General features: G+C 33.7%; 1 protein-coding gene across 1 annotated transcript; it reads left to right on the top strand.

Annotated features, from left to right (window-relative positions):
* The first annotated feature begins 11,629 nt into the window (after nt 1-11,629).
* LOC123665085 (lysyl oxidase homolog 2) lies at nt 11,630-24,975 on the top strand. The gene is made up of 10 exons (XM_045599432.1): nt 11,630-11,798; nt 12,029-12,169; nt 12,648-12,898; nt 14,262-14,493; nt 19,253-19,404; nt 20,923-21,059; nt 22,024-22,181; nt 22,447-22,541; nt 24,351-24,497; nt 24,715-24,975. Exons 1-9 carry the CDS (start codon nt 11,630-11,632, stop codon nt 24,471-24,473), a joined length of 1,458 nt encoding a protein of 485 aa, XP_045455388.1. The 3' UTR covers nt 24,474-24,497; nt 24,715-24,975.
* Nucleotides 24,976-26,233: the final 1,258 nt, after the last annotated feature.

Raw genomic sequence — 26,233 nt, 5'->3', positions numbered from 1 at the left:
TAAATTAAAAAGGATTTCCCCGATGGCGTAGTTTGCAGTACCTTCTGCTTTTAGGGGTTGTCGGTTCGACTCTCGTCCGAGTCTGGGTGTAATAAATATTTGTTTGAATTTTTATTATAAATTAGTTGCTGCCCGCGACGTCGTCTGCGTGAACGCTATACAGCACCAAAAATACCTACGATTATACCTTTTAAAATAACATTCATTTACCCGTTTCTTCTTTACATTTCATATCTACAGAAAAATCTCATAGATGGCGCTGCTTTTAAACTGTCTTGTCTACTTATATTCATTTAATTATTTTTATCGGCTTAGTTACCTATATTGCGTGATTTTTATAGTGTGAAGCTAGCTTATATAGCATGATTATTAACATAATAACAACAACATTCAAATATGCGTCGTTAGATTACACGTTGTTACAGAATGCGTTGAGGAAATAAAGGTTCACTGCTTGTTCCTGTTATAGGTGATAGCATGATAATATGTAGCCTATATGTTGACCCGACTTCTTAATATTATTCGTGCCAAATTTGAAGTAAATCCATGCGGTGCTTTTTGAGTTTCTCCCGGACATACATACAGACAAACAGACAAACAGACAAAAATTCTAAAAACTATATTTTTGGCTTCGGTATCGATTGCAAATCACACCCCAAGTATTCTTTTAAATAAATATTCAATGTAAAGTTTTGACTTTCCTACAATTTTATTATATGTATAGATATGTTTTTTTTTTATATATATAACTAGGTCGGCAAACAGTCGTACGGCTCAGCTGATGCTAATCAATTACCACACCTTATAAACGTCTGCAACACCAGAAGCATTACAAGCGCCTTGTCGACCCTACCCCCAACTTCCCCCAGGAGTTCTGGTCACTTTACTCAGCATCAGGAATAGAAAACTGCTTGAAAACAGTATTATTTAGCTGTGATCTCTAAGGTTGAGGTACTATTCCAGTCGGGCTGCTCCTTTTGGGTTCGAAATTTCCTGTACATTAATTACGTATCGGTGCAATAAATGTAAGTATACATGCCGGCTGTTACCTAAAACAAAGGCGATAAGTTACCTACGTTAGGAACAAACTACCTACAGACTATTAGGAGCTCAATAAATAAAATATATGTCGGAAATGAGGGTATATTTCTGTCCCTCATCGTCTCAGAGTACTCAGTCTGCTGAATGCTGGGTAGTTATTAGGTAACGGAGTGGAGGGTGCCGAGTCCATCGTGTGGCAGAGGGAGTAACTCAGAACAGTGCCTAGAACTTGCGACCAAGGTGTAGGTTTAAGGAGGCCCCCTTTGAGATACGTATCAACGCCACCCTTGTCCGCTCTAATATGTAACAATTAATTCGTTTGCACAAATTAATTATTAAAAGAGTCTAGGTTAAGCTACTAGCAGGATACAACAAGTGTATCGTGCCAAGCCAGAGCCAAGACTGCTTAAGCAGAGGTTTGCACCGTTCGTTTTATACTCGTCATAAGTAATATAATGAATGAGGGTAGGTGACTATCAAACGATGTGCTAGGTGGCGCGACCGCTGCATCTGTTGTTTATAAATTCCTTTCTAATTGCGTACGACAGCGCTAGTGCCGACATAATAGACTTAATTATCGCGCGCGTTAAATCGTATGGCTTATATTGGGTCTTTATAGACTAATCTAATTTGCCTATATTGCGAATCTATAAACGTAGAGCATACGTGGCGATAATACAGAAACATGCAAAACTAAAACAAACAAGTAAACAACGGCAAACTCGTCCTAATTACGGTAAATATAACACTAACCTCTGCCCACAACTTTGTGAGCATTGAATTTCAAATAACGTATCAATATTATTACGCTATCATAATAATTCACTTTTAGACAGTGTATCAAGGCAAAACGTATGTATCTGATTTTATGTTACAAATCTAGGCAAACAACATCTAATTTCATCAAGGAGTTTTCGCTTAAGTTCACCCTGAAATGCCATTAACATAAATAAAAAGAAAAACAAGCTAACGCTATATTCAATAATATGAAGAATGTGTCAAAAAGTATTGATTGTATTGTATAGAACCTATATTCGTTTTAGTAATCAAATCGTATCAAATCAAAAACAACTTTATTCAAAGTAGCTTCAAAAGCACTTTCGAATCTTACTTTGTAGATTTTGTACAGAAAAATCGGAGAGAAACTCCGCAGTTACTCCTTTGAAAATAAGATAAAAACTGTGTTTTAGTAGAAAATTAGTAATATCTTTCATCAAATACAGCGTCACTAAGTCTAAATCTTTATCAACTATATAAACCTGCACAGAATAATAAGCTTTATCTATTAATTTCTCTTTAAAAAACTTTAAATTTATGTTGAGATCATTGCAATATTGTTTGTGGGTTTTTATTATATTATTATAGACGTTTAAAGAGATGAGATAAGGGAATTCAAAAGCTGCGGAATCCCGTTAAATGAATGAAATAAAACTTTCAAATTGTTTTTATTGTACGTCTAAAGTTATAATACCTTTGAATGCTCAGTTTTCTGAGCAATTGAATTTCCGACGGCGTTGAGTAATTACGCCATTTTATCAAAATGACAGTCATTGAAGTGGTGCTATTTTAAGTGTGGTAAAACTTCACCATTATTTATAACTAGCATATTTGCGCAATTTTCTTCGCATTGAGTTTAAATGCTTGTAAGATTTTAAGCTGCATTGTACTAGGACACATACTAATGTGTTAAGTTCATTTGTTTGTAAGGTTACTAAACCTTTCAACGACGATACTTATTGCTTGTGTATTGATCTTTGTAAGTCACGATACGGCACTATAAAAATTTTCACGTGAAACTGCCAATGAAATAATTCAGACTTCATTTTAAGGCTAAGTAAGCTTCTTGCTTTAACTATATGTATTTAATAGCTTTCGCTCAGTATTTTTTATTTATTTATTCATAAATAATAATTTAATAAATTTATTAAAATGTAATTATTTAATTATTTAAATGTAATTGTATTAACATTAGATTGTTACTACTACACTATATGGGCTAGTCCTGAAATAAAGATTATTATTATTATTATTATTTATAAAATGGCAAATAATAACCTGTAATGGTAGTATATTTGTGGCAATAAATAAATAAATAAATCTTCTTAAATTTTCATACGTACAATTATTGCTAATCAAATAATATTCTCTCAGCACCTACTATAATCTGAAGTAACCAATCAAGAAAAAATTCAATTTAGCGCAGTAGAAAAAATGACTAGATCGTTAGTACATATTGTAGTATCCGTGCTTTCTTCTCCAGGGGTTGTGGTTTCGATATATCTGTAACATTTGTATGTATATTTATAAAAACCTGTGTGTTTTAGTCGGCTGTCACTTAAAACACAGGTATTAAGTAGCGTACCTTAAAAAATGACCATGCTTGTATGTTAAACATATTTAATTATATTTATAACTAGCTGTACCACGCGCGCGTCGTTATGCTTTTTTTTTATTTTTATTTTTTGGTCGTACCAACTCAGAACCCTTGTGGGCTCATGCACAACACTTTGCTGAAGATCGTGGCATGATCAAATGCATAGTTTATGATTCTATAAAGGACATACAGGCAAACATTCATTTATATTTATATATATATAAATGAATGTTTAATTATATTTATCTATACGTACATATAATAAAATGGTAGGAAAGTCAAAAGTGTACATTGAATATTTTTTAAAATAATACTTGGGGTGTGATCTAAAATCGATACCGAAGCCAAAAATGTAGTTTTTAGAATTTTTGTCTGTTTGTCTGTATGTATGTCCGGGATAAACTCAAAAAGTACCGCATGGATTTACCTCAAATTTGGCAAGAATATTATTAAGAAGTCGGGTCAACATATAGGCTACATATTATCATGCTATCATCTACCGGGAACGAGCAGTGAACCTTTATTTCCTCCACGTATTCTGTAACAACGTGTAATCTAACGACAATTATTTGAATGTTGTTGTTATTATGTTAATAACCATGCTATAGAAGCTAGCTTCACACTATAAAAATCACGCAATATAAGTAACTAAGCCGATAAACATAATTAAATGAATATAAGTAAACAAGACAATTTTAAAGCAGCGCCATCTATGAGATTTTTCTGTAGACATGAAATTTAAAGAAGAAACGGGTAAATGAATGTTATTTTAAAAGGTATAATCGTAGGTATTTTTGGTGCTGGATATCGTTCACGCAGACGAGGTCGCGGGCAGCAGCTAGTATTTATCATAAGACCCAAGTCACGGATGTTGGGTAAATTTATGATCACTCTTCATATTATTACAACATTTAATAAAATATGCAGGTACTAAAACAGAAATGGAAAAAATATTTGTAAGGATTACATGTTTCCGCAGAGTAAAATCTCTCAAGGAAATTATTAAAATAGCGTTACACTCCAATTTTTCCTTCTAATTGAAGAAAAGACCTTGCCTTTCAAAATAATAAAAATATTATCATCCTTACTTTGTAATTAATAATCTTTGAAATAATAGCCTTCCATAACACAATTGACAACAAGTCTTTGATGTTACAGTCAAAGGGCGAATCCGTCTCCTTGCGGTAATCTATTGATTAGGCTTTCAAACTCTCCTATACAATAGCTGTGGCTCTCTGAGTGATAGGGTAATCCAGGGCAGGATTATAATAGGTCAGGGTAAAGGTCTTTTCGTATTTTCTAGTTACAAGTTGCGGTAAAATCTTTATGGTTGTATTGTTTGTAACTGACTGGTTTTAATACCAAGTAAAGGTGGCATTTTAAAATAATAATAATAATAATAATACTCTTTATTGTACACCATTAAAAAAAAACATAAAATGAAAGATGTACAAAGAAAGATCTACAAAATAAAAGAAAAAATATTAAAAAGTAAATGGACGAAACCAACGTCAAAATTCGGTATATTTAAAGTTTTACTTTAAAAAAGGAACAAAGCTATTCAAGCCGTGAAAAAAAAATTGTGATGTTTATAGACCTTTTGCAATGTTAGTAAGAGTAGTAAAAAATTGGTTAACCGTTTTCAGTCACGAAATTTAGATGACAAAGATATTTTTCGCTCTGGTCACCCATTTACGGATAAACGTGATGGTATTATTGAAAAAGTGGAGTAAGACCGACATTTGAGTAGTTACAATATAGCTGAAGGTCTGAGAATTAACTATAAAACAGTTTTGGACCCATTTGAAAAAGACAGTCTATACAAAAAAGCTCTATACATGGGTGGCACATGAGCTCACTGAAAGAAACCTAATGGACAATGTATTTATTTGTGATTCACTCTTAAAATATAATGATATCGAACCATTTTTGAAGAGCTTAGTTGTAAAGAAACGCTTATTCTCACTTCTTGAAATTGAGAATAAGCGGACAGAATTAATCAACAGAAAATGTGACATTTCAGGTTCGTCACGACAACGCCCGAGCTTTTTAGTCACGCAACAAAAATTGAGAGAGTTTGACTGCGAAGTCTTAAGACATCCACCATATAGCCCCGATCTTGGACCCTTAGATTTCCATCTGTTTTGGTCGCTTCAAAATTCTTTAGGTAGTGTAAAGTTAGCATCAAGAGAGTAGTGTCAAAACTACTTGTCCTGGTTTTTTAATGAGAAGTCCTAAAATGTAAGCAATATTATACGCATCACCGTTGGCCTTAGTCAGTCTATTGCAGATGATTTAGGCAGTGTCAGACAGACACTGTGTCACCTAGGAAACTTTTCCTTCTTCAGGACCCTGACGACTTTGAGCCAGGTTTATCCCTCGGTCGTCTTTTACGACCCCCACGGGAAGAAAGGGGATGATGCTATTCTACACGGCCGACACCTCACGGCAAGGCAACTATATGCACGTAAGCAATATAAAGCAACGGAATACTGTCTCTACCTATGAGATGGCGGCAAGCTATCGAACAAAATGGTACCTATATATTATAATTAGTGTAAACATTTTGAAGAAACTTTTTCCCGACCCAGTATGTTAAGAATTATGGATTGACTTATTCAACCTGTAACTCCCCACTTTTGGATAAAGGCGTTTTTCTCCATACTAGTGGTCGCCTAGAGGTCGAAATTCGACCATAATTAAAAATTTAAATTAAAGATAATCAAAAATTATGAAAAATAAAGAACCTCTTTTAAAATTTTTCAATTTGGCTATAGTCAACAAAAAAGTATAATTTTTGTGTGTGCGTTAAATACATGGTAGTGTGTGTAATATTTTTTAAATTGATTTAATTTACTTTTTATGCATAATTTAAAAAAAATATGAGCATTCTGCACTTTTTCTTTATATAAACTATAAGTGTGCGGAATTTCATACTGCACCGTCTGCGTAATTTTCGCAAAAAGGGGTACAAAGTTTTTGCTTCACGTATTAATATATAGATAAAAGAAGGTTTGAAGCTTAATCCACCACGCTGCTCCACTGTGGTTTGGTCGATAATTTTCCTACGTGTTGCATGTTATCAGGTGTCCAAGATAACAACCGGGACCGACCGACCGACAGCTTTACGTGTTCTTCGAGATATGGTGGGAAAACACACAAGGACATACACCAGACTAGTGATAAATGTTGTATAATTACGTGTGACTAGACACAAATATTTTTTCTAATTTTTCTAGTGACCTGAAAGAAAATTCATTTAGTTTTATTTGTTGTGTTCTTCCCCTTTGCTCTTTGGGCAAACGAGTAGCTTTACATAAAAATCGCAAATATTGTATCTTCCTTGCTTACTACACATTTTTGCGTCAGTAAAAAAAGGTATTAAAATTAATTACTTACAGTTACAGGGGAAGGGCCACATATTTGTATACTGAGGAGATTAATCCTACCCTGATTTTATCTCCATCGATGTGTGCAATTGACCATATGCATTATCCAAGTGGAAATTAGCATTTTGGTAATAACGATTATGCGTTTTATATATACATAATATGTATTTAAAAGGTAAAGATTTTTTCTTCTGGTTCATACTGCACAGCACATGGTCTCCAAGTTACAAGAGCTAGGGTTGGAAGTTCTCCATCTTCCGCCATACGGTGAGTACGGATAGATCTTGCCCCTACACTTTTTCAGAATTCGGATAACTTTTTGGCGGGAAAAAAATTCAATACCCGAGAGTCAATACAAAATGCCTTTTAAGAGTTTGTTGCCACCCGTCTAGCAGAGTTTTTCAAAAAAAGCATCAATAAGTTACCACTACGTTGGCAAAAATGCATTGATTCCATGGGTAATTATTTTGAATAATGAAAATAAAAAATATAGAAAAAAAGTGCGTTAACTTATTTCATCAAAAACGAAAATTTCATAGATAAAGACCTATTATTAAAATTTTAATGTTTATATTTCATTTTAATAATATAATTGGACACAAAACGATAAGATAGGCCTGTGATTGACGGTGAACACAATAGAAGATGAACAAAAGGCCGTATTTTATAAAATGTGACGGAACTTAATTTTGGTAGGCCGAGAAGAAAAGACAGTAAACTCGGATAATAAATAATACAGAAAAATGTTCTTTTTGTATTTTACCACATTAATTTTGTACAAGTCGATTTCATCACATACCCACTGTTTTCAAGTTCTATTGTTTTATATTTATATATTATATTTTATATTTATATATTTATTTATTTATTTTAAAATTTATTGTAATGTTTTGAAAAATTGTACACAAATAATTGTGTAGAAAACAGAATAAAAAAACTACTTCAATTGTATCGACAAGTAATACGACGCAGGTAGTCGGTAAAAAGGTAAATTTAATACGCATTATAAAGAATAACTCAAAAAATATTCTTTAAATCTTGATCGAATTTAAATGGGACTCCATGACAAGCATCAGCTTTTGATTAAAAAGTTGCGCTGACGGTTTCGGGTTCGATCCCCGCACATGACAAACATTTGTACTGGTGATGCAGATGTTTGCCGTGGTCTGGGTGTTTGTGCAGTCCTTGTGGGCCTCCCCATCGTCCCTCGGAAAGCATGTTAAGCCTTCGGTCTCGGTTTTTATCATTTACACCTGATAGCGATACTAGTAGGGAATATATCCGCCAAGCCGTATTGGAGCAGCGTGGTGGATTTAGCTGATCCTTCTCCTACATAGGGAAAGAGGCCTAAGCCCAGCTCTAGGATATTACAGGTTGAAGCGAATACTTTTATAAATAATAATTCATAAGTGATAATAATAACAATTTATTTTTTATTATATACATGATTTCTTTTTGTCATATATATGACTTAAAAGTGATAAAATTGCACGCCACTCTGTAGAATATGGCTTGTAAATACCTTTGTGTATCTACTAAATGATTTCGAATTAGAACTTTGTTTTTTTTTTTTTCTTTTGTGTTAATGCCTTATATTTTCCCTCAAATATTTGAATTTATTGTTGTGAACTATCTTAATTTTTTATTGGATCGTCACTGTCGGAATATAACAAAAATTTAAGTATTTTAGTAACACTTATTCCATACAGTCAGTCACCTATAACATTAAAATAATCTAAGTCAATCTATTTCCTTCTTCATCATTACAGCCTATACAGTCCACTGCTGGACATAGGCCTCCACAAGTTGACGCCAAAAATAACGTGAACTCATGTGTTTTGCCCATAGTCACCACGCTGGGCAGGCGGGTTGGCGACCGCAGTACTGGCTTTGTCGCACCGAAGACGCTGCTGCCCGTCTTCGGCCTGTGTATTTCAAAGCCAGCAGTTGGATGGTTATCCCGCCATCGGTCGGCTTCTTAAGTTCCAAGGTGGTTGTGGAACCTTGTTATCCCTTAGTCGCCTCTTACGACACCCACGGGAAGAGAGGGGGTGGCTAAATTCTTTAGTGCCGTAGCCACACAGCACATTTCCTTCTTCATGCCTATGCAATATTATAATTTCTGTTACACAATTAATCTGAACGTCGAATAGTAAGGAGGTAGTTACTTTTGCCTTATGAATTTGTGATCTTTATTCCAACAGTGGATGTTATTTATTTTGATATATATTTTTTGACGTGACAACGTCTTATAGTCGATGAATACTGGCTGCACGCACGAAAAAGTGTCCCGTTCCGTCTGTGCCTGAGAGAGAGGCACGATCGGCCCAAGCGTTGGCTTGTAAAACATTTATCTCTATTTTCGCCTGACGTCAGAGCTAGCAGCTCGAAAATATTCAGTGATGATAATTCAATTAAATTTATAAAAGTATGCAATCTTTCATTAATGTTTCTTTATCATGTTATCACGTAAAATTATCGTCCGTAAACAGACTTAAAAAAAATATTGGTATTTTATTGGTAACAAATAAAGGTACAATTCACACTTTACAATTAAGATGGTATAAAGAAATGTATTTACAATTAAAGTGCACCTGTTATCTGAACTAGTTAGATAACTGTATCTCAGAATAACAAAGTTCTCGCCTCTAGGAATCTATATTTAATTACAAATTAGACGCGAAATGTAATGGAGCAAACTATTATTAACAAAATAAAATCTTCATGTGTAATATATATTGCTTGTGTTATTTGTTGAATAGAGTAATTTTTGATTTCGATTTTTGACATCATTGGGTTTAGCAGCGGATTCTTAATTATAAACATATCTGTATCTGCCTAAATCATATTAGTGCTTTTTTAAAGGAGATATGTAGTTATAATAGTATGTCTCAATGGAAATTTTTAATCTCTAAAATAAAACTTGTTACAAGTTACGAAAATTTCAGCGTTGTATGTACCTATATCCTTACATAAAATTAAAACGACTTTTAAATTATATTATTGTCATTTGTTTCTGTACGTTAATTGCTCAACAAAAGCGGTCCTCCATTTGATTGTGTGACGCGCGATTCAATTAAGGAATGTGTTGTAGATTGTATTTGGGTCATAATATGTTCCAAACACAACGCATATTTTGTTAAAGCGAAGGCCTTATTATCGCGCCTTACTCGTTAACTTTTATTTTACGTTAATTATTTTAATATATATAATATAATGCGAAAATTATATATAAAGTATGTTTGTCCTTTTAAAATATTAAACATGACCGTGAGATTTATTCTAGTTTCTAAGAAGCTTAAGGTTTTATTGAGATAGGAACCAGCAGGAAATATCTCACGTTACAGAAGATTACAGCTAAATAATACTGCTCTCAGGCAGCGTTGTGTTCCTGCGGTAAGTCGGTGGCAAGAGCTCTTGGGGAGGGTTACAATACCTCCGAATTTCGGCAACGCACTTGCTACAGTTCTGGTGTAGCAGGCGTCTATAAGCTAAGGTCATTGTACTCAATCAGGTGAACCGTACACGTGCTTGCCGATCTAATTATATTTATAAAAAAAAAAATATATATTTTTATAATACATGAATAAAAAAGTTGTTCAATAAATATTGCATGGATAGTTATTTTTAGGTACCTTTTTTTTCGTTCATTTTTAACAGGTATTCTATCTATATTATATGCGTACTGTCTAAATCGGCGAATTCATCTCAACAACTTTACTCCAGAGATATAACTGTTGGTAAGGTTGAAGTTAAATTTTCTGCCATTCACTTTTATGTACATACACTTTTTTAATAACAAAATATCAATACATATATACAGACAGTGACAGGTTTACGGTCAAATCAAATTTTAGTTGGAATAGAATGGATTTAGAAAATTAAAAACGTAACATGAAACGATTAATAAACGAAAAAAAAAAAAGAAAAGAATCGACGTCATAATAGAGAAACAATAGTTAAGCTTTACAGCGGATTCACTTCAGCCTGCACAGTTCACTGCTGTCCACTATTTTCAGCTGTGATCTTCTATAATAGGGTCAAGGTAGCCCAACTGAGGAAGGTCCTAGACGAACTGCCCCAGATTCTGCTGTATCCTACCTCAGTTATAACAGTTTTAAATACTTTTTTAATTTTAAAACAAAATTGTGTTTATTTAATGGCCTTATTCAATAAAATGGATAGCTTATTAAATAGTTATTCCACCAGTTGGCTGTAATATAGTCAGTCACTTCATTATTTAGTAAGTACTTGTTGAGAGAGTTACATGTTGACAGGTCACTTCAAAATTTATCCCAATCCCTGACGTCTAAGATTAACTTTACCTAAATAACGAAACCCATTCGTGAGACCACAAATCAAGAAATATAGCTAGCTAGATCCAGTTAATTTTTATAACGCAGAAAGTTATGTAGTGACTTAAATATCATATACGTTTCTTGTCATTAAATTTTTGTCGAATAACTTTCATCGTAAATGATATTCCCCTTAAAATTATCACACACCATCGTCACAACCAATATTATTGACATTGAACTAGAATAATGCACTTCATTAAAAACGCCTCTACATATTTAGTTGTCTTGGTGTCGCCGTACCAAGAAAACCGTTAGTCCCTTATTTGCGATACAAAATCAATTGATAAGAAACTTAATATTATGGTAAATTTAGCATTTAAAGTAAAAGCATAAGACGATCTTTAATGGTATTTGTATAAGTAGTACTGTAGAGAAAAAATTCGGACAAAGCTAAATCACAACCGATGTATTAATATTTCTATTATAATTAATTTTATTAGAAAACATATACGAAGTTAAAGGATATAATGTTTCGAAGGATTCTTATTATTTCTATACAGTTTGCCGTAATATTCTCTAGAGACTTGAGTGAGAATGAACGGGCTTCACGCGCGGCCTTTATACAAAGACTTCTGAATAAACAGAGAAATTTAGAAGCAAGAGTTAAGCTCCTTGGAGGATCGGATACATTTGAAGGTGAGAATATTTTTTTATATTCTAAATAGGAATATGATCTCCTAAACGAAAAAAGGGAACATTATTATTAGGTCTACAGAAAAAGTGTTCTTAGCATGTCTTTTTATCTTAGTGACTATTAAAGATAGTGGTACGATAATATCCATGGCATTTAGAATATAGGGTAACTTTGCGCTTAAGCTTATTTTATGAGAAGGAAGTAATAGGTAAAGTAATTTTTTTATTTCTAGGTAATGTGTACATTTACCATGCTGGACGATGGGGTGCAATATGTGATGACTCTTGGGACAATGCTGCTGCTCAAGTGGTATGTGGTGCTTTTAATCGAACTGGTATTGCTACACACGGTGGTCAGTTTGGAGAGGCTATCGGTAAATTATTTTTTTTATATACACTTTGTTAATTTTATTATAAAAATATATAGCAAATTTTGTAATGGAAACTCCATTTAGATTTCTAAAATAAATATTTTAACTAAATAGTTTATCTGTAAATATTTAGTTCTTAAGTTGTAAATTGTAAATATGTACCTATAATGTTTAATAAAATTTATTTATTATTTAAAAAAAAATCTAAATATAAATCGATATTATATGATATTAAAATTACACGTAATTCCTTTTTCATCCTCTAAATCGAAAAGGTTAAGAATGCAATTTTTGTATTTACTTTTCAATAATTTGTTCACTTATGTAAATGACGAATTAAAATATTTGATGTACGAGTAATAATTGATATTTCATAACATATCACATCATAACGTATCATATATCTGTAAAAAAAAAACACAGTTATAAAACTTTATATAAAATTTAATGAACTAAATTATATATTCACTAATTTTTACAGAAAAATATTGGATGGATGATGTAGTGTGTGAAGGGAATGAAAAATATTTATCTCAATGTACTTTTACTGGCTGGGGTATATCTGATTGTGAACCAGGTGAAGCGGCTGGGGTTATTTGTAACAATATTTTTGAGACTGTACCAGTTAATATTAAAAGAAAATCAAATAAACGTCTAGATGAAGCTATTGATATAAGAAGAGCCAGCTTAAGACTTGTTGGAGGTAGAAGTGTTAATGAAGGCCGAATCGAGGTGAGCATGTTTTAAACATGTTTATTTTAAATTATACAATTGGGTTGGCAAACAAACATACGGCTAACCTGAAGGTAAGCGATTACCGTAGTCTTTAGACGCTTGCAATACCGCAGTATTACAAGCGCGTTGTCGTCCCTACAGCCAATCCACCTCAGGAGCTCTGGTCACTTTACTGACCACAGGAACACAACACTGCTTGAAAGCAGTATTATTTAGTTGTGATCTTCTATAAGGTCGAGGTACATCCCCAGTCGGGTTGCTCCACTTATTGAGGATGATATTTCCTGCTGTGCTCTACCTCACTAGTTATTATATAGCATATATATGTGTAAGTCTTGTAAAAATATAAAAGTTCTTTATATACTACTTGCTAAGCGTTCAGCCTAGTAAAAACTATGCAGAACTGCTGAACTTTGCTAGTTGGCAATACACTTAAAAAAGAAGAAATCTGAAGAGTAAGTTTGGTACGCTGTGTGGTTATGGAAGTAAAGAATATAGCCACCCCCTTTCTTCCCGTGAATGGCGTAAGAGGCGAGTAAGGGATGACACCGTTCCACTCCCACCTTGGAACTTAAAAAGCCGACCGATGATGGGATAATAATCCAACTGCTGGCTTTGAAATACATAGGCCGAAGACGGGCAGTAGCGTCTTTGGTGCGACAAAGCCAGCCCTGAGGTCACCAACCTGCCTGCCCAGTGTGGTAACTATGGGCAAAACACATGAGTTCACGTTATTTTTGGCGTAAACTTGTGGAGGTCTATGTCCAGCAGTGGACTGTATAGGCTGTAATGATGATGACGATGATGATGAAAAGTCTTCGAGCTATGCGTCCTTCCTGTGTTAACATACGGAGCCGGGACGTGGACACTGACGAAGGGACTGGTCCACAAGTTTAAAGTTTCTCAACGTGCAATGGAACGGGCTATGCTTGGGGTTTCTCTCAAAGATAGGATTAAAAATGAGACTATCCGCGAGAGAACGAAAGTAACCGACATAGCCCACAGAATTAGCAAGTTGAAGTGGCAGTGGGCTGGTCATCTGTGTCACAGGACCGATGACCGTTGGAGCAGACGGGTCTGGAGTGGAGACCGCGTCTTGGCAAACGCAGTGTGGGACGTCCTCCGGCCCGTTGGACCGACGATCTACGTAAGATTGCCGGTGTAGGCTGGATGAGGATTGCGGAAAACCGGGATGTCAGGCGCGAACTTGGGGAGGCTTATGTTCAGTAGTGGACTGCCATAGACTGAAGTGATAAACTTTTTTATTAAACTTCTTAGTGTGTTGATAAATAGTACGGTAAAATTAAAATGACACTTACCATAGTTATAAATCTTGATATCAAACGACTTTGTTTTACAGATTTACCATAATGGCATTTGGGGAAGTATATGTCCAGACGGCTGGACACTCTATGAAGCATCTGTAATTTGCCATCACTTAGCCCTCGGGTTTGCCGAACAGGCATTACAAACAGATTATTTTGGAAATTCCAAGATAATATTGAGCGGAGTACAATGTGCAGGAAATGAAACAAACCTTTTTATGTGCAAACATCAAGATTTGGGAGATGTCACTTGTCCTGGTGAACTTGGTAAGTTACTTTACTTAGATACTTCGTTGACTTTCTAGACTTTTTTGGTAATAGCGTGGAATGAAATTTTAATAAAAGCTATATAAATAACATTTCTGTCCAATTTCTATAATTGGTACGTACAGAAAGTCATATAATATAGATTATCAATCTAATGAGGTTTTAGCGTCTAAATTTAAATTTGAGTAGCAATTTCTGGTTAATAATTACTTGTATTTGAATTTTTTTTTTTCTACTACTAGATCGTTCAATAAGTCCCGAGACTAACCTGGAAATGGCGCATATATTAAAAACTCTTTTGATTTTTAAAAAGTACTGGCTATCAATACAAGAATATTTGTCAATTTTTTAAAAATGGAACCATACAATTATTGATTTTGAAACATTTAAGTGACGCTACGGTTGTAATTTCGATACAATGGAAAAAAACGAGTTTCGCGTGTTGATAAAACATTGTTTTTTAATGGGAAAAAATACCGTTGAAGCACAGCAATGGCTTATAAAATGTTATGCAGGATCAGCTCCCTCTAAAGCAACCATTTGTCGGTGGTATGCCGACTTCAAACGCGGTCGCATGAACACCAATGATGGGGAACGCTCAGGTCGTCCAAATAAAGCAGTGACTCAACAAAATATTAACCAAGTCCTCAAAATCGTATTGGAAGATCGGAAGGTAAAAGTTCGAGAGATAGTAGAGATAGTGAAGATTTCAGCTGGTAGTGTTTTCACTATTTTACATAAAAATTTGGCCATGAAAAAGCTTTTTTCTAAGTGGGTGCCGCGTTTGCTTACAACTAATCAAAAGGAACAACGTATCAATGATTCAGAGCGATGTTTGGCGCTGATGAATCATAATAAAAAGGATTTTTTACGTCGGTATATAACAATGGATGAAACCTGGATATACCATTTCACTCCGGAATCCAATCGGCAGGCAGCGGAGTGGAGAGCGGCTGGTGAAAGCCGCCCGAAGCGTCCAAAGAAATCGGCCGGTAAGGTTATGGCGTCTATATTTTGGGATGCGCATGGAATACTTTTCATCGACTACCTTGAAAAGGGGCAAAATATAAATAGTGACTATTACATGTGCTTATTAGAGCGATTGAAGTACGAAATTGCGGATAAACGGCCTCACATGAACAATAAGAAAGTGATGTTTCACCAGGACAACGCGCCTTGTCACAAGTCCGTTAGAACGATGGCCAAAATTAACGAATTGGGCTTCGAATTGCTTCCTCATCCCCCTTATTCGCCAGACTTGGCCCCCAGTGATTACTGGCTGTTTGCAGACCTCAAAAAAATGCTTCAGGGTAAGAAATTTGACTCAAATAGTGAAGTTATCGCAGCAACGGAGGCTTATTTTGAAGCCAAAGACAAATCGTTCTACACACATGGGAAAGAAAAGTTAGAAAAGCGTTGGAGGGACTGTATCGCTCTTGGAGGAGACTATGTTGATGAATATAAATTAATTTTATAAAAAAGACCTTTTTTTGGACTTATTGAACCACGTGTTACTTTACATACAATATGTGTTGTTTTTAAGGTGGAATTCACTTCCCCTGACTGGTAATAGGAGAACAGAATTATACGTAACATTAAAATTTAATGAGGTAGGGCATAGTAGGAAATATCTTGCTCCAAATTTGGAGCAGCCCGTCTGGGTAAGCACCAGAACATTACAGAAAATCACAACCGAATAATATTGCTTTCAACCAGAGTTGTGTTTGTGTGGCGAGTAGGGCTCCTGGGGAGGATCGGGGGGTCAGCAACGCGCCTGTGATGCTTCTGTTGTTGCAGGTAGCTACGGTAGCCATTAACCACCAGGCAGGCCGGACGCTTGTTACCTTCATGTTATAAAAAACATAACTATATTATATTAATAAAATAATTACTACTTAGATGGAACTGTCCTTAACCACGCCGTGACAACTTGCAAATAAAACAACACTCAGCAAATTATTGTAAACATTTTTGTATAATCTGTATTAGTGTTTGTTTTGTTAGTTGTCCTAAAAATAAATATTACTACATTTTCATGTGTTTCATGTGTTCATGGGCAAAACACTTGAGTTCACGCCATTTTTGGCTCAAACTTGTGGAGGCCTGTGTCCAGCGGTTGATGTGATGATATTTTCATGAAATAAGATCGAATAATATTCATGAATCGTTGTATTAAGTTCCATGTTTAATCTAAAAGTTCACAAAGACCCTATCGGTAGATAGATAGGTATATAATTTATGCGTTAGACTATAAACGATTTATGCTTGATAGCGGTTATCTGATTTCCATATAAATCAAGCCATTGATTTGTCTAGATTGTTTAGCAAATCAACTACCAGTTTCTTGGTAGCCAAAACTACGGTACAAATATATAGAAGATATTAAAATGCTGAGAGCGCGACTCACATCACGATTTTGCTTGCATATAAATATTTTTATGCCTACTCTTTTGCTATTATGATTCATAGCGTAATGCATTATATTCTATATTGATTCTATGATGAGTAAAAACTTTCTCTCTCCTAATGTTTTGCTGTACTTGATAGAGTTCATTATCTTAGTTATATTAGTTTGTTGTCTGTAATTGTGTTTGCTCGCGAACGAAAAAAACCGACTTCAATTTTCTCAACAAGTAATACAACGTAAAGTATAAGTCAATTAAATACCCATTAACTCAAACAGTACAAAGAATCATCGAAATTGGTTCACTCAGTTAAAAGTTATGAGGTAACACTAGTCATATTAAAATAAAAGTACATATAATCAATTTATTAAACTCCTTTTAACACACAAAAAAATACAGGCGCATGGAGATCTTCCTTTTTAAAGTCGGTTAAATGTGACCTAAATACCTGTGTACAAAAGTTTTGAGTCGATAAAACATTCCTGTAACAGTGACACTACACGACCACAAAATGTATTTTCGGCAGTAACTTTACAAACTGCTTAGCAGTCGCGGTGTCAAACAAGCTGGGTCGTGAGGTTGGATCCTTGATTAATGATCAAGTAAACAATGTCGCCGGGTGAAAGTTATGGATATTTAAAATAAATTATGGAAGTTGCAACCCATATTAAATAAGAATTTTATTGCCTAAATAATATAGATTATTTTTGTTTTATCACTACATAGTATAAGTCAAAGTAGATTCCCGCTGTCTGTCCCTATGTAGGCTTAGATCTTTAAAACTTCGCAACGGATTTTGATGCGGTTTTTTTAATAGATAGAGTGATTCAAGAGAAAGGTTTATATCTATAGCTATACATATATAATATGGTAGAGAAACACTAATAATTTTATATTATTTAGTATCAGCATTGCACCCGTACGAAGCCAGGGCGGGTTGCTAGTTTACGATATTAGATAGTTTTTTTTTAAAGAGTAATTGCGTAGCTTCTTGTCGAGTCTTCGTTCCGAATTGAATGTAGTTTCATATTACCCATAATGAATTTACCAAACAATAATATAATAATAATTTACAAAATTACGATTCGACGACTTACATGAGTATGCACAAGAAAATAAATAACAAACATCCAACGCAAATTATAGAATACTAGCTTTTACCCGCGACTTCACTCGCATTGAATTTTTATTAATAAAAAGTATCCTATTGTTTTCTAATGTTTACGCGAATTTTACTCATTTAATAAAACACTTTTTTCGGATTTTATCGCGGTTTATTGTTAACTTTTGATTCCCGACGTTTCGGATACTTTACAGCAACCATGGTCACGGGAGGACTGAGGTGTCAGACGTCCCAACGTTACAAAGTTATTCGAAACTACCCGACATACATCAATATCTTATATAGTCCTATCTACGCAGAATGTGCTAATTGAGTCTTTAATCTGTGGTGAATTATGCTTGGTTTTTGATTTAATTATATTAATAATGGGGTCCCAAGCAGGTGGTAATTGCCAGCCATCTTCTCTATTGAAATTTGGATGTTTTTTAATTTCAATAGCCTCACGGATCATCCTTGGTTGGAATCGGTGTTCTTTTGCGAGGATCTGTGGTTTATCGAATCTAATATAATGGCTAGCTGTGTCTAGACTGTGTTCACAGATTGCAGACTTAGTATAGCGACGATGTTTTAAGTTTAAGAACATATAGCTGACTTAAAACATCGTCGCTATACTAAGTCTGCAATCTGTGAACACAGTCTAGACACAGCTAGCCATTATATTAGATTCGATAAACCACAGATCCTCGCAAAAGAACACCGATTCCAACCAAGGATGATCCGTGAGGCTATTGAAATTAAAAAACATCCAAATTTCAATAGAGAAGATGGCTGGCAATTACCACCTGCTTGGGACCCCATTATTAATATAATTAAATCAAAAACCAAGCATAATTCACCACAGATTAAAGACTCAATTAGCACATTCTGCGTAGATAGGACTATATAAGATATTGATGTATGTCGGGTAGTTTCGAATAACTTTGTAACGTTGGGACGTCTGACACCTCAGTCCTCCCGTGACCATGGTTGCTGTAAAGTATCCGAAACGTCGGGAATCAAAAGTTAACAATAAACCGCGATAAAATCCGAAAAAAGTGTTTTATTAAAAAAGTATCCTATGTTACTTCTAATACCTCCAAGAATATGTATACGAAGTATTATAATGCTCGGTTAAGTAGTTTTCGCGCGAAAGCGTAACAAACAAACTTACATTCACATTTATAATAAATAATAATTATTAGTAGAGATATACAAAAGAACTAAAGTAAAAGCAGTTGGTATTTTATTCCAGATCACGTGGCTGCTGTTGTATGCACTCAGCATCTAGCTGATCTGTATCTAGACACTTCAGCTATCGAACATACTGCTCATCTTCAAGATGTAGCGATGTATCAACTGCAATGCGCGATGGAAGAGAACTGTCTGAGCAAATCTGCGTATGAGGTTTGTGTGCTTTTATTTAAACTTTCGGTTAGTACTACAGTAATAAGTGTGTGATAAAGATTTTTAAGAAAATTTAAAAAAAAAAGTTTTTATGTGATAAAAAAACGTGTGCTTTAGACCACACGACTGTAGTGAAACTTACGAAACGTAAATCTCTCTCTTTCTATCCTAACTAACTTATATCTCCCTCTCAACTTATGTTCGCCACGAATTTTGTTGAAATCGAAATTTGATGACAAATTATATAAATAGAGAAATGACAAATAAAACAACGTCGATAATGAAAAAAAAAATGATTATATTATACGAATAATATTTTTCGCTTTTACCGACATAATAATAAAAAATATGAACTGGCTATTTAAATGAAAAATAACGAGTGCAATTAGAAAAAAAGAAAAAATCATAATCGATCTTGGAAACATGAGGATTTGAACTATGAACTTTTCGGTCGATCACGACCGGCTGATTTCCCATGAGCTATTATAACTTTATTAATGGCTGAGAAATTTACCTTCCTCTTCTAACGATATTGTAACCATTTTTTCATTACCTAAAAACAGGGATAAAACGACATTTTCTAAAAATGAATCCTAGCTAGATTTATTTATCTCCCCCGAAATCCCCTGCAGACCAAATTTATGAAAATCGTTAGAGCCGTTTCCGAGATTCAGATTATATAGATATATAAAATTATATATATACAAGAATTGTTCGTTTAATAGTATAAGATTTTATTTATTAAAAATTTAAACAGATTTAACGATTAATAATGAATAAGCTGCTTTTAAAATGAGTGTTAATATAATTTGTAGCTTAATATTTTCATAACTTTTATATCAAACTATAATTCATGTAATTTTTTCGGTTCTTTCTAATTTCAAACGAATTTTAAAAAAATGAGGAGATTCTCAATTCGAATGTATTTTTAATGTGTGTCTCATACCTTTTTACTGCGTGTATTGCTTTCAATGATAGTTTTTGATATTTAAAAGCTGTTGCTCGTTGTATGGTCCCATTTTTTTTTTATAAAAGTATAACAATAGTTTACTAAACATTACACATATTTACAATTCACAACTTAAGAACTAAACATTTACATATAGTTTTGGTATAAATCATGTCCGCGTGGAATCGTGCCAAGAATGCTGGCAGCATTTCCTTCTTGAATCGCTATGGTCCCATTTAAATTTAAGCAAAATCTGACGAGAAATTGTTTGAACTATCCCCACTGCGTACTTGACTTGACTTTTTTTCGGCTATCACGTTGACGATGATGCCATTTTGTTAAGTTTTTGTTTTGTTTGATAGCAAACAGCTATTTAAATAGATCATGGGACCGTTTACATAAGCTAATTAATTAATTTTATTTTATTAATTAATTAAATTTATTAATTAATTAAAATTAATTAAACTTTTATAGTTAATAATCCAGTACAAAAAGCAAAATATGTTTTTTTTTGGGTAATTATAATATTAGTAGAAAAATTATTCTTAAGACTTTCCTTTTTTCAACAGATTCAAAACACAAACCCTAACTGGCAGTTCGAAACCCGAAGATTACTTCGCTTTACGGCGTCTTCATTAAACATTGGTAACGCTGAATTCAGACCCTATCTGCCAAAACATTTGTGGCAGTGGCATCTTTGCCATATGTATGTATTTTCGTAACTTTTATTCTGCACATTTAAATCCTGTATTGAATACCTGAAAATAATAATTTTTATACAATTTTTTTTTGAAATATGTTAACTTTACTGAACTGGTGTAAAGGTGCGTGTGCTGTGTCGGCGGCGCCTAAACACCGACGGTCGCGGGTTTGATTCCCTCTCGGAGTGGAAATTTGTGTTTATACAAATATTTATTACCGGGCTGGTTGTTAGATCTTGTGGGTCTCCCCACCGTGCCTCGGAGAGAATGTTAAGCTGTCGGCCTTAGTTGTTATCGTGTATATTTTAAAGCGATCGTTACTCATAGTAGGGAATTTATCCGCCAACCCGCATTGGAGCAGCGTGGTGGAGTAAGCTCCTATCTTTCTCTTACATGAAGAAAGATTCCTAAGCAGTGGAAAATTACAGGCTAAAATGACTGAATCACTTGTAATGAATTAACTAGGACTAGAATAGAGTAGTTACAAGAAGCTAATCTATGACTTGATTGATTTATAAGAAATACCTACCACATAAACATATTTATAACAATTCTAATAAATGTCCAAATGTATATTGTATTGTATTGTAAATGTATACACAATAGTTACGGTAATCTCATCACATGTTTTTTTTTATGTCACTAGGTCGACAAACAAGCGTACGGCTCACCTGATGGTAAGCGATTACCGTAGCTTATAGACGCCTGCAACACCAGAAGCATCGCAAGCGCGTTGCCGACCCAATTCCCAATCCCCCCAGGAGCTCTGGTCACCTTAATCACCAACAGGAACACAATACTGCTTGAAAACAGTATTATTTTGCTGTGATCTTCTGTAAGGTCGAGGTACTACCCCAGTCGGGCTGCTCCATATTTTGAGCAGGAAATTCCTGCTGTGCCCTACCTCAGTTAAAAATTAAGGTTCATTAAGAGGTAAAAAGCAATTAGACATTTCTAAAAATTTTACAGGCATTACCACAGTATGGAAGTATTCGCAACGTTTGATGTTCTGGATGCCAATAAGAAGCGAGTGGCCGAAGGACATAAGGCGTCATTTTGCTTAGAAGACAACACTTGCCTCCCTGGCGTTGAAAGAAAGTTCTCGTGCAAGAATTATGGCGATCAAGGTGTTTGATTTATGGCTGATATATGACATTAAATTCAGGATAACTTTGCTTTTTGTGAGGTTTTCTATCCACGAGAAAGTCATGTTTTCAAAGTGTTCCAATCTTTATTAATTTTTACTTGATTCATACTTAAAAAATGATGTGCCATTGTAATAAAATATTGTAAACAAATATAATTAGCCAAGTAAAACCTTAAGTTAGGAATAATCGTTTCCCTTATAACAATTTCACATAAGTATATTATTATAAATATATTTTCTTCCAGGAGTTTCTGTGAACTGTTCAGACGTGTACCAGTACAATATCGACTGCCAGTGGGTGGATGTAACCGACGTAGCGCCTGGAGATTATACTTTCAAAGTAAACTCCGATTTTTATTCTATCTTTGTACACGTTAGTTTAGTTTCCCTTTTCTGATGGAAATTTTATCGTATGAAATTGAAGCGTGGATAAATTGCCTATACGCTGGTACAAATACAGGAGTTTTGAATACACATTTGTTTTTTATAAATATATTGCAGTTTTGTAAATAGGGAATCATCAGAATTTAACAGTCAGTGAATGTTTGCTTCTTTAACAAATACATTTTATATTTAGTAGTTATATTTAAGAGTGATGCACTGATACTGCGCTAGCTGTTGCTGATGATGATCACAGGTTCGATGCCCAAATTTGTATAAGTAATGACATTTGTCGTGATCTTGGCGGTTGTAATTACAATAACATTAAATTATGTTGTATATGTTTCTGGAACCCAGTCGCAGCACACAGAAGTAAATCCAACGTGGGTCCATTGAGTGTGAGGTTTTTACTTATTAGTAGCAGTTTCCCACGGCTTCACTCGCGTATTTATTGATTGTATAAATAGTATTAAAAAACTATTTCGGGTTGTCTGGAAGAAATGGCTAACTAGCCATAAGACCGCCTCTTGTACTACACATTCTTAAATTGTCTGTATTATTATTATTTTGTATTTTTATATTTTGGTGTATAATAAAGAGTAAATTAATAAATAAAATTGTATTACTTTACAAAGAGGTGCAAAAGTATTAAAGTATTCAATATTATATGAACAATCATTTAGGATCTCTTTGTTAACAATACACAAGACTAGCCCGTTGGCGCAGTTTGTAGTGACCCTGTTTTCTGCTCCGAGGGTTGTGGGTTCCATTCCCACCCCGAGTCTGGGTGTAATATAAATATTTATTTATATATTTATATATGTATTATTCATAAGTATGTTTATCGAAAAAAAATGTAGCTATATACCAGTCGGCTGTTACCTATAACACAAGCATTAAGTTGCTTACTTTAGGAACAGACGACCGTGTGTGTATTATGTAGATATTTATCTATTTATTTTACTTACAATGTTTGTGCCGTGACTGTGAAGAACTACCAGACTCCTCGCAGACCTTGCTCTAGATCAGGGTTCATATAACAATCGTGCGAAAAGTAGTCTTCCTTTGCGTCATTTGAGTAATAGGAAATAATCTCCTATTTTACCATTCAGAATTTCACCTATAATAGTTTTTAAAGGTTTTTTTTTTTTGAGGAGGAGGTTTTTTTTGTTGTTTCTTTTTTTTTTCGTTGTTACTCTATGACCCCCCTGTTTCACTTCTCAACACCATCGTTTTTATCAATTCAACCGTTGCTTCAACGTGCTTACTTATTATTATTTTTTATTATAAAAATTACAAAGTTTCTGTACAACTCTATAACCCCTATTGTACACCTACAAGTATAGAATTTCCACAAATACTATAATATGTATTTACTTATTCTAAATCAATAGTTCCAAAAAAAGTTTCATATTTTTGACTTTAACTTACCACATAAACTTTCAATCCCTGCTCATTGCACCCCTTAGAAGTGTTATTTATCACAAAACTTTCTTAGATTACTCTAATTATATACGTACTTTCATTAGACTTGCGATCCCTTAGATTCCCTTAATCTGACTCTATCACAATACCTCTACTAATTATAACCATTCTCTCCTGCCAAATTTCTTTTTATACGTCGAGCGGTTTCGATATTTCATGATAAGTGTAACATAACGATTTTACATATAGATCTATGTATTCAGAACATTTACTCTTACGTTTACTCTATACGTTCACTTCATGTGTGATATATTACAACGAGAGCAATTTTGTGTTTTTTCAGGTTGCCATCAATCCTCATGCGCGCGTCGCGGAAAAAACTTTTCACAATAACGCCGCTTCGTGTCATTTACGTCTTACTGAATCTTTTGCTGCTGTGTATGGGTGTAAACTTGAAAGACCTTAGTCAATATCTGTACATTAAGCGTATATATTTGCACCTGTTATGTACGTAATGTTTGCTATGTCTTATATCTGACAGTGGAAGACGCAGGCAGCTGTATCACAGTTTATACTATTACGGCTGCCAACGTTAATTTGTATATGTTTCTGTTTAAAATGTGAATACTTAACGTACTGTAAATTGTTTTTTTAAAAGGAGTGAATAAATAAATTATTATTATTATTATTATTATTATTATTATTATATAAGTGACTCATAGAAGCGAAATTAAAAATCAAGTTTTCAAAATAAACAGAATTGTCTTTTTCTTTACTTAAGCTCATTCCAATTAACGCCGAAGAGCCAAAGACGATCAATCTTTCTCCGTCTTACGTACTTTTTAGTTAAATATAATATATTTTAAATTGTATATTGTTAACTGTGTTGACAGTTTGGCGAATTTGTAAAGTCAGAACAAAATTTGTAAGTATATTAATAAATGAATAAAATAAATAAATAAATATATGAGAGTATATATGAGGTAGTAGCCATATAATATATTAAATAAAAACAACATAAAAGTATCCCGCTATGGGTTAGCGGTAACAGTTTACTTAACAGTTTTTCTGCTGTTTGTCGTGTACTAGAAATAAGGTCCCACTAGAATGAGTTGTAGCCTAATAGGTATTAGTGGTTATACAAATTTTGCATAGTTTTAAATTAGTACAAGGGATATTATAATGTTTTCGAACTTTCAGACTTATTTAATGATATACAGAAAATTCATTCTTAATTATTTACTGCTTACATGCCGACTAGCTGTATTATTTTATCCACGTACTAATTTAGCCCTGCTTTAGAAATATTTGTTTCTTTTTATGCTTTAATCCTCATCCTATAGTGTTACCTGTGGTTATTTTTATTTACCATACTTACCTACAGTTTGTCAAATCACATAAAGTTATTAAAATCGGTAAAAGAATATTTCTAACACAGAAGAAATAGCGTAACGAATTTGTAATTCAGAAGATGAGAAAAAGCATAAATACATTACAGAAATAAAAATTACAAAGGGGTTTTAAGTTTTTTAGTATAAAGGTGGTTGTGGTTAAATCTCTTCCTAACCCGTTGAAGTCAGATCCGGAATTACTATATCAGCCACACTGGGGCAACAAAAATGTATTGCCTTTCGCATAAATATTATTCATGCTTAGAATTCTAGACTATCCACTATATTTATAGACCACCTACACGGATTACGAGATTTTATAAAATCTGAGCAATAATAAATAAAAATGTTATGTTGTTTAAATAGTTTATTATTTTTAAAATTACATTACTGACACATGATTATCATGTGTAATGTTTTGAGCAAAACCACTTATACTTAGTATTATTTCCCGACAATTAAAAACTAACTCGTATTTACATATAATTTTATCAAACCGGATTCCATTTAAATATAAAACATTCATCCAATAATTCAATTTATACAAAAAAAAAGTGTATACGTACAAAGTACACATGTCAGAAGTGAAACTTCCTTGGCAAACTAATTTTTAAGTCATTAATTTAGTCAGTCGTTTATTATACAAATCTAAAGCTTTAGGTTTCCGTTTCAGCGCCATCTAGTTAGTTTGGAATGTATTACTATCGATATAAATTTAACTACCTTTGTAGTTTCTATAGTTCACACTAGGTGGCTCTGTTGCAAATACGTTGCACATTTCGTGACGCTAATATGATTATTATTGCGTTTTATTCATAAAATTTTTGTACCAAAC

This window comes from Melitaea cinxia, chromosome 23 (assembly GCF_905220565.1).
Source record: "Melitaea cinxia chromosome 23, ilMelCinx1.1, whole genome shotgun sequence".
In the NCBI taxonomy this organism is placed as follows: Eukaryota; Metazoa; Arthropoda; class Insecta; order Lepidoptera; family Nymphalidae; genus Melitaea; species Melitaea cinxia.
Note: the sequence above shows the minus strand (reverse complement) of the source record. Positions and strands in the feature narration are given on the sequence as shown.

Coding starts and splice junctions, on each gene's coding strand:
- LOC123665085 (XM_045599432.1), top strand. CDS start 11,630: ATGTTTCGAAGGATTCTTATTATTTCTATACAGTTTGCCGTAATATTC. Junction 22,182..22,446: donor CAAGAATTATGGCGATCAAG/GTGTTTGATTTA, acceptor ATTTTCTTCCAG/GAGTTTCTGTGAACTGTTCA. Junction 22,542..24,350: donor CTGGAGATTATACTTTCAAA/GTAAACTCCGAT, acceptor GTGTTTTTTCAG/GTTGCCATCAATCCTCATGC.